General features: G+C 37.0%; 1 protein-coding gene across 1 annotated transcript in view; it reads left to right on the top strand.

The window, feature by feature from the left end:
* Positions 1-7,282: 7,282 nt before the first annotated feature.
* The window catches only part of GRIK1 (glutamate ionotropic receptor kainate type subunit 1), a 160,069-nt gene continuing 157,381 nt past the window's right edge, over positions 7,283-9,970 (top strand). The window contains 1 exon segment of the mRNA XM_032220354.1: positions 7,283-7,600. Within this exon segment, the coding sequence (XP_032076245.1) occupies positions 7,504-7,600 (97 nt within the window). The 5' untranslated portion in view covers positions 7,283-7,503.

Below are 9,970 nucleotides of genomic sequence, written 5' to 3'. Positions count from 1 at the left end.
TTATTTCACCCTTGAAGAATTATTTTTTGGGATTATATAACATTGCTACATTCATTTCTCTTTTTTTGCTTTCTAATTACTAGTATGTAATTCAAAATAAGATTAAAATGTACTAAAAACAGATGGAAAGTAATACATAAAATAACTTTTATCTAGAAGAACCCACTGTACCATAAAAATATGACAAATAAATCAGTATTAAATACTGGATTATATATCTTCAACAATTAGCTGAATCCATCAAATATTTTCATAAAAAGATATTTATAGTTATGCTTCTTGATCATATCTAGTTATCAAAATGATATTTTAAATAAAGATATTGTTACTCTGAATTTTTGGCAAGCAACAAGGGTATCTGATCCTACTAAAGTTCACACTTTGTTTTCCAAATAAGCATTGTTAAGGTTAAGATCATGCCAGTTTAGTATGATCATAAACACTGGTGTATTTCAAATAACTAAGAAAGAAAGTAATTGTATCCCAAACCACCCTCACTTCTAAGTGATATAAAATATGCTCTTCCAAAATAACACATGGATGTCACTTTTCTGTACGCAAAACCTGGTATTAATTCATTGAAAACTTTATACTCCCAACTGAAATCTGAAAAATGAAAATCTCCTTCACAAACTGAGAATTAAGCTGAGAAAAAAATATAGAGGATAATTTTTCCAACTAAACCTCCAAAACAGGGCATTAAATATCTGAATCTACCTTAACAAAATGTGCTATGTTTAAATGAGGCTCATATGTCTTAATATGTTGCTGTTTCTAATAACAGTCCAATAAAACTAAGTTTTGTAATTTTAGATATATCTCTAAGTATTCTCAAATATAATTCATTATAATTAGCAGGCTCAATGTGGCAAAAATAATCATATTTCATATTCTACTGAATGCACTAAATGCATCTTAGTCACATATAATAGTAGTAAGACTACATGAGTTGGGAATATTTCCATTGTATTGATTGAAATGCAACTCTACAGTGCTGGTTCTGACATAGATTTGAGATGATTTCTTTCTGGGTTTTCTCTGTTGCATTTGAAAATAACAGTAAAAATAGGTGCTCTCTCTTTTTTTAAAAAAACCCATGGTTCTCTAAAGCTCTGTGATCCAGTTGCCCACTGTATTTGCAGGAGCTTCTTCTCATTACGTCTCTCTGATCCTTGGCTTCAACAGAAAACATGGGTTTCTACTCTCCTTCAGAAGACACTTGAAGTAAAGATCTAGAATGGCTAAATGAGGGAGCATGCTTTTTATTTTATTTGTCTTTTGTGCTTGAGTTAGTGGGAAGAGGAACATTTATTAATATTCCTTGCATTTTCTTTGTGAATCTTCTTCATACTGTTTTTTAGGAATTGGGAAATAGAAACAGCATTGTGGAATTGTTCGTTGTCTAAATATTATACTCATTATTATTTTGGTCTCTGATATTTCCAATTCAGAATGACTTTATACAACTTGACATATAATTCAAAATTGAAGACAATTAGTCTGCCTCCCATTTACAGAATTAGTTACATAGGTTGGGTTAGAGATGTGTATCAGTCACATACCAGCTGTGCCATAGTAACTATTTTCAGTCATACTTTGAAGATGCCAACTTCAGGAAGATTCACCATTGGATTTGGATATATTTTAACTCTCACCCAAGAGTTAATACCCAGTATTAAGAAATACTTGAATATTTCTAATGTTTTCTTACAAATATACAGTAAATTCTTCTCAATGATAGATAGATATACAGAGAGATAGCTAGATATGGATAGCAATTAATTTCTTATGTTTCTTGTATATTTATACGTTTCTTTTATGGTCCCTTATGCAGGCACATCTACATGAATTTAGGGAGTAAAATAAATTGCTAGTGCAGTCACTGCATTTTCCATTTCAATTTTCTGCTTGAGAAAGATAGCCTTATGCCAATGAAGTGGATAGTATGGTGATTGACTTTTAAATTGATACTTATCCATGCATCCCCATTGTGAATCAAGTCAGGAGAGCAGTGGAAATAAAAATGTGTAATCATCATTTGGCCTTTGTAACAGGAGTATTCAGGATACTGATAACTCCTCACAAACCGCCTTTGATTCAAAATTTCATGGAAATTACCGGTAGGATTTCACAAATGTTTGGAATTAATATTGGCATAGTCAGACTCCCACAAATTGATGCTTTGGATTCTGATCTGGAACTTAGTCTTCAGCCGTGGAATGGAATGTCTGTGACTTTGGCCCATGGGCAGAAATGATCCAAAGGGAAATAATGAACAAGAGGCCATTAAAATTGCCCTATAGGGAAGGAAAGGGAAAGGGAAGGAAAGGTGAAAGGGAAAGAGAAGGGAAGGGAAGGGAAAGGAAAGGAAAGGAAAGGAAGGGACAGGGAAGGGACAGGGAAGGGACAGGGAAGGGAAGGAAATGGAACACATCCCTGTGTGACTGTATTGACATATAAGACCTAACCCTAGTTATTGAAAAATGAAGCTAACGTAAAAAAATGAGTCACTTAAACAAGGAAGTGGTGACATTTATGTAATATTTTGGTCTTTACATTCTAGTTTCTCCGTTCCTCAACTATTTTCATTTCATTTCTACGTAGAGAGACCAGCTACCAAGCTGAATCAGACTTGAACTGCTTATTAGCCTTATTGTTATATAACTAATCTGGTTACTGAGAAATCTAAGTGTTCAATACAATATTTTCCATTGTACTCTAATTAATCACATAACATGCTTAATATACACCACACACACACCCCGTCCCACCCCACTTCAACAAAAGATAGTATGTGTGTAGATGCTAAGTCTTTATCTGCTGGGTTTTTAACTGGCTTACAGTGAGTTGCTTGAACTTTGTCAGTATGTTTATGGTAGCTGAAGCAAGTATTATGTTAAGGTCCTTGCCACTGCTCTTGACAATGTAAGGCTCTAATGAGCAATTGCAGTGTGTGTATGTGTGTGGGCAAGGGAATATGGCAGTAACTAGTGATTCACATAGAGGCAGCTCTTTGTCTCAACCATCCCAGTTACTCTCCTTACCTCCCATTTATCTTTTAGGCAGTCGTAGCTCAAGCAAAAACACCAACGATTTCATGGTAATTGCTTTGATAGTTGCCCAAGGCATTTTCTCTCCTATGGCACTATGTAGTTTGGGAGTGATGGAGATTGTAGTCCAATACATCTGCAGGTCTCAGATTGAAGAATGTCAATAGAAATTCATTATAGTTGAATAAGCTTAGGATACAGATTATTTTATACCTTGTTTATCACAAGCTGAAAGATGAATTGCAGAAAGATTATTACACAAATATGGTAGTTAAAAAGATGACTACAAGCCTAAACCAAGATCTGACATGATTTGAATGGCAAACTATAGAATGGCTACTTGTATTCCTAAGGACCACATGTCCCACTTGGCTAGATGATGCAAAGCAACCCAAGAAAAAATGCAGAAGAAAATGTAAAAATTAAAAGATTTTCTGCTAATGGAGAGTATTATTATAAACAATGTTTTCTATGCTGCCAAATGTATTGTCTCTAAGTTTAATTGTTAAAATAATCTGGGATATAATAAAATCCATAAGCTTCCCCAATGAAAGCAATGAGAATTCTCCAAAAGCCACCAGGCAACAATAAGATGCGAAAATAATTATTAATATAACACAATTGAAATAATCAACAATAAACTATAAATAAAAGCAAAATGAACACTAAAAGAGACTGAAAGGGGCAATAGAGAGGGCATGTAAAAACATTCTTAGTGCAAATTTATAAACTTATCAGTTAGCTCCTCAAATCAAGGCGCAGAATGCTGACTGGAGGTTTGCTTATCATGTGAAAGTAAGCAATTATTAGTATTATTTGCATACAAGACATTGTGATTTTGTCATAAAACTATGCTTTAAAATATTGACAATATTGTTCATTCTTTTCTCTGAACGTATGCTTCCCTAGCTAATCTACATTTCTTGCTATTCAACTTCTAGAATATTCACTGAATATGGAAAATTATTCCCCATAATATCAAAAGTCATGACACCATGTGCTATGTATGATTAGCTTTAATATTGCTTTTTTTCCCCAAACAGCTGTAAATGATGTGGTCCACATGGCATACTAAGTAACAAATATTTTTAGAAATCATAATAGCTGAAGTCACAATCAAGTTAACCTATAACTAAACCAGGGATAATTTAATGAACAAAGAGCTACATTATACAGCACATACCTCACAGTCATAAGAGTTCCTTTGGTGGACAGTGTCTCCGCATCATAAATGTTTCATTCAAAATTTCTGAAGACAATGTTGCCTTTTGATAATACACATTTTCAATTGTCATTAAGGTTTCACCATGCCTTTGTGATCACTGAAGGTCTGTAACTGGACTGGGTCTTCAGTGATAATCTCCCTGCTTATGCATAACATTATCCTAGGCACTCATAATGTAGCTGTCAGGATTAAAATGTAGAAATAAAATGGCTTATTGAAAGCCATTGTGCCTTTAAGAAATGGAATATTAGCATTTCTTAAAACCATATTTTTATAAACGTAACTAGAACTGAGTGAAATCTTTTCTCTCAGCTGTTCTTGATAAATGATTTTTAAAATATGTAACTACAGCTTCCTTATGGAGCCATGCTCCAAGCTTTAATGTTTCCCTAAGGTCAATGACTTCTCCAGGTTTTTTTTCTATTTCTGCTCTATTCCTCAATCCCTATATATTTCCCCCTCCCTTTTGGGGGAAAGGTATTTGTAAGAAATATTTACTCTCATGGCAAACTTGGAGTAGTTTTTTATTCTGTTTTAGAAAATCTGGAATGGTGCTTCATAGCATTTCTACACACCACATTTTTATGTTTTATCCTGCTCCAAAGAAAGCCTGATGTTAGCATAAGGAGATAAACATAGTTCATATATCTGGACTTCTACCTTCCAGCTTTGTAAATGAGACTCACTTTCTTTTGAGGCACAGAGATTTTTTTAATAAAAGCTCCACAATCTTCACCGTCAGTGAGAGATTAGCTGCCAGCAGTGATTGTTTCACAGATTATACTATAGAGCAGTGTTTCTCAACCTTGGCCCACCTGAAGATGTGTGGCCTTCAACTCCCAGAATCCCCCAGCTGGCTGGAGGATTCTGGGAGTTGAAGGCCACACATCTTCAGGTGGGCCAAGGTTGAGAAACACTGCTATGGAGCTATGGATGCACCATAAAGGCAGTTGGCAAGAATAATTTGAGCTCAGTATGGGTTTCTCTGCTTTGTCCACAAGAGTTGTGAGAAAGTCTGATTCTGAAATGGATATTTTATAAATGGCAAATTAAATTCTTGCATGCGTAATTTTAAAGGTATGTATATATGTTTTCCGAAAGATAATAAACATGGCATTCATTTAAGTATTCAATACTTTAGATTGATACTTGCTTTTTATTGTTTTCTATATTTAAGTGGTACAAAAAGTGATAAAGAACAGAATTTGATTTGAATTTGATTTGTTTATTTATAGGCCGCCCTTTTCCCTGAGGGGACTCAGGGCGGCTTACAATCAAAAAAGGGAAGGGGAGTGTAGGACAATACCAAAAAGAGATGTGCACAAAGTAAATTAGACAGTAAAACTCAACATTCACTCAGCATTCGGGAGGGGCGAAAATAAGATTATCCCCAGGCCTGACGGGCTAGCCAGTTCTTGAGGGCTGTGCGGAAGGCCTGGACGGTGGTGAGGGTACGAATCTCCACGGGGAGATTGTTCCATAGTGTCGGAGCCGCAACAGAGAAGGCTCTCCTCCGAGTAGTCGCCAGTCGGAAGAGAGAGAGACAGAAAGATTGGAGTGGTACGCAGGTGAATTAGTATATACTAAGTGATCAATGACTGGTTAAGAAACTATTATAGCATTTCAACATGTATTTACTTTGACACCCACATTTTTAAAAATGTTCTTGTGTTGGAATAGTAATGGTATGTATGTATGTGTGTGTGTATGTGTGAATGTGTGTATGTATAGAGATAGACATGTACATTATTGCTGTTTCATTAATACAATTTCTACCGATCAAATCAAATGGGAACATGTGATACATCTTTCAGTTTCCGGCCCCTCAGGTAATTCTTGTTAACAGGTGGATTAAACACATAATAAAAACTAAGCAAGCAAATAAAACCATTCTGAGTACAAAATGACTTACAGGTGTTTCCTCCTGATCAAACTCATTATTGATGCCTAGACTGACATGCTGAATGGTATCACTGCTTGTTGTAATAATGGTTTTGAATGCTGTGAACAGTTTGAGTGAAAAGCATAATTGCCTATTTATAAGTATTTACCAAAATATCCACAAAAAGATGGGCTAGAATCCAGTAGACTCTTTAGGTGTAGTGGTCTACTAACCGTCAGTTTAGATCTTGAATTCAGATTTTTTTTTTTGTAAATGCCTATATTATAGTATAATATGTTTTCTTTTATACTTTATTGGAAAACACATTTGAGATGTGCAGAAATTTCATTCACTTTTCTACCCTCAGCAATTAGCCCAAAGTTGTAATTATTTGACAAAAGAATTCTTTTATGATATAAAAAAAATCATTCTAGGGGAGGGGAATCCCATTGGGATAGGGAATCTTCTCCCACTGAGATTTCTCCTTGGGGGGGGGGGTGGAGATACAGAGATGCCCCTAGAATTTTTAAAGTACCCTAACAGTAAATGGTCCTATACCCCAGTCATATGATCCTATTTTACGCCATCCCCCATAACTATCACGGTTTCCTGGAATCAGCCTTTCCATTCTCAGGGGCTGGGAAATTCAACCTGAAGATGCTCAAAACCGACTTTTCGCCTCTGAAATCGTCCCGGGTTATGTTCCTTTGGGCAAATCTCAGCCTAAATCCCAGCAACAGAATCCCTAAGTAGACGCTATGCTTTAACAGAGGCTTGATGATAAATGGCTGGGAGTAGGACGATAAATGTAATGTATGTGTATGAGAATGTGTGCGCGCGGCGTGTGATGCTCCCAGGCGGGCTGACGTCACCAGAGGGGCTTCATTCATTCTTCTCCAGCTGATCAGCTGCGAGTTGACCGGGTTCCTTTAATCGTGCCGGAGAGGAGAGCTAGCCCGGAGACAGCAGCGATCCAATCAGTTCTAGGTCCACGAGGCAGAAAGTAACTGAGAGAAGAGTTGCGGGGCTCGGGAGAAGGCATGGGACGGGCTCCCAGCAGCGGCTGCTCGGATTTGCCGTGAGAACTCGTCTCTCCTGCCTCTTCGCTTCCCCCTTCGGTCGTTGGGCGGCAGATCGAAAGCGGGAGCTTTCCCATCGGACTCACGAGAGAGAGAGGGAGAAAGAGAGAGCGAGAGAGAGCGCTAAAAGAAAATATGAGGGGCCGTCGACCAGTCTGAGTCCGAGCAGCGAATGCCTAAGCAGGAGGAAGAAATGTGGCCGAGAGGTTGAAGCATGCACCCAGCCAGAGCGTGAAGAAAGCGGAGAGAGCCCTTTGCTAGGAGCCCATGGACTCTGCCATGGAAGCCAGCAGGAGGTTCTTGTTTCTCCTCCTTTATCTTCGCCTGGGTGTCCTTCAGACTTCCCAGCAAGTGTTCAGGATCGGTGAGTGCCGGGAAATAAGGGGCAGGGAGGGTTCATGAATGTGTGAAAGGATCTTTCCGGTGGTTTTTGGTTAGGCTCCTATATCCATATGGAAACATCTCCCCAGACAAGCACCAGGAGACCAAGCTTCTGCTATCTGCTGGTTGTCCACAGGGTAGAAGGAATCCATTCCAGTTTGGTCCCAGATACTTTGCTCCAAAGAAATGCTAGACTGGAAACTGGTCAAGAATACCTGGACCTTTCTCTTTTTCTCTGGATTTAGACCAACCTCTCAGACACTCCTTGGTTGTTACAATTGCTCCACTGGATTGCAGTGCAACTATCTGAGCAGGCTGCTAGTCCAAGGATGAAGGAGAGGCTGGCTCAGACCAGCAGAGAGTGCACACTTGACCTTTTGCCCAGGGATGGTTGCCCAGGTCCCACTTACCCAGCTGTTTTGTTTCAGTGGCTGATTCCCTCCAGAGTGGTTTTGTTTCTCCTTATTATTCACTTACTCAGAAGCTTTTTCTCAAAGACAGTTGGTGGGCAGACTTAACTTTGTTAAGTTTGTTTCTCTGTGTATTATGTATATATACATGTCTCCATGGGTGTAACTGTGCAAGCATTTTTTCCTCTTTAAAATGATTTTTGGATTTCTCCTCACCAAACCTTTAAAAAGTACATTTGAAGTCACCAACCATCTTTATACACATTTTGTGTGAGATCCTTTGCTTGTGTTTTCCAAGGAAAGAGAGAGAGAGTTCATTCTCCTTAAATTCATTTTCCCAATTTGGAGTCCTTCAGAGGTATGAGATTACAATTATCATTATTCCTGCCAGCATCACCAGGGACAGAGTAATTTAAACATCTGAAAGGCACCAGACTGGGAAAGCTGTTCCGTACTAATTCAAAATAAACAAATATTGAGTGCCATCTGCTTAACCATTCTTCATTTTGAAGTCACAAAAAACCAACCACTTCCCTTTGGCCATGTCAATATTTATATTTGCTTTTTGAAGATGTCAACTTCAGGAAACAACCTAGAAACTGAAACTGTGAATAAACAAGGTAATAACTAAAATATTAAAATAACTTTCTGACTGGTATAAAAAGTTGGCATGGGCATTTAAAAATTAGGAACCAGAAATGACTATATAGCCTATACTTCTTTGAGACTGAAAGAGTTAAGAGTTAAAATATAAAGAGATTGTCAATCGCCATACTGTTAGATTGATAGGCAATTATAGATTATCTTGATTATATCCTCCTTAGAAAGAATGTGCTACTGTATGGTTGTGAAAAAGATCAAACTTCTTTCCATGGAAACCCAACAAAGTTCATAGGGAGGGTTTCTTTATATGGTGGGTTTCTTGGGTCAACAGTGAATATCAGTTATCAAAAATGTAGGTAGAAAATTAAGCAGGCAATAGACAATCAGAAAAAGGGAAGGCAACTTTCTGAATTCTGTTTCTTTGCACTTGGTGACTTATAAATAGTAGAATAATGTTCTGAAAACCTCACCTAAATTACTATATATTTTAAATAGATGTAAAGATATGCTGAGAAATTTGTTCTCAAGGTATTGTGATAAATTCAATGAAAAGAAGGGAATTCTTGATGAACTTAAGGAGAAATGAGAGTATTGGATAGTAAATGGACAAATAAGATTGCCAATCAAAGAGAATATTTGTACCTCAGGGTTGAAATGAGGGGTCTTTGGTGCTCTCTGAGCTTGGTTGTTTTCTTGCAGACATTTCATTACCAAACTGGGCAACCTCAACAGTATGAATAATGAAACATCTGCAAGAAAACAGCCAAGCTCAGAGAGCACCAAGGATTCCACGTAAATAAGTTTATTGTTGTTATCATGCATCATAACAAAGTGATGTAACATAAATACAATAAAGGAAAATTACAATAGATTAGAATAAGAAAATAAGAGTGAGATACAAAGAAACAGCCAGGTTAGGGTAGTCTTTTAGGAATCAGGTTAGAAACTGGGAAATCATAAGTGGAAACTGTGGGCCAATCACTCTCTCTTAGATCTGGGAAGGAGGCGATGGCAAAACCACTGCTGAAATCTTGCCAAAAAAAAAAGGTAAGAACATGCCCAGGTAGTCACCAGGAGTCAACATTAATCTGAAGGATGTATGTGTGTTTGGATGCACAGATGCATATGTGCACATATACACACAGAGAAGTTAAAACAAGATATAATAAGGTCAGAATTTTTAAAAATTATTTCTGCATTTAATAATAACAAAATACAAGTAGCTACTGACTACTGTTGAAAAATTTAAATTTTACATATTTAAATCTTGGGATATGATCTCTTTTTTGCCTTATAAAGTGTAAAATTATTTCTCTTCCTTTCTAAATAGTTATTTGACT

The sequence above is a fragment of the Thamnophis elegans genome, chromosome 6, assembly GCF_009769535.1.
Source record: "Thamnophis elegans isolate rThaEle1 chromosome 6, rThaEle1.pri, whole genome shotgun sequence".
Lineage (NCBI taxonomy): Eukaryota > Metazoa > Chordata > Lepidosauria > Squamata > Colubridae > Thamnophis > Thamnophis elegans.
This window is presented reverse-complemented; position numbering and strand designations above follow the sequence as displayed.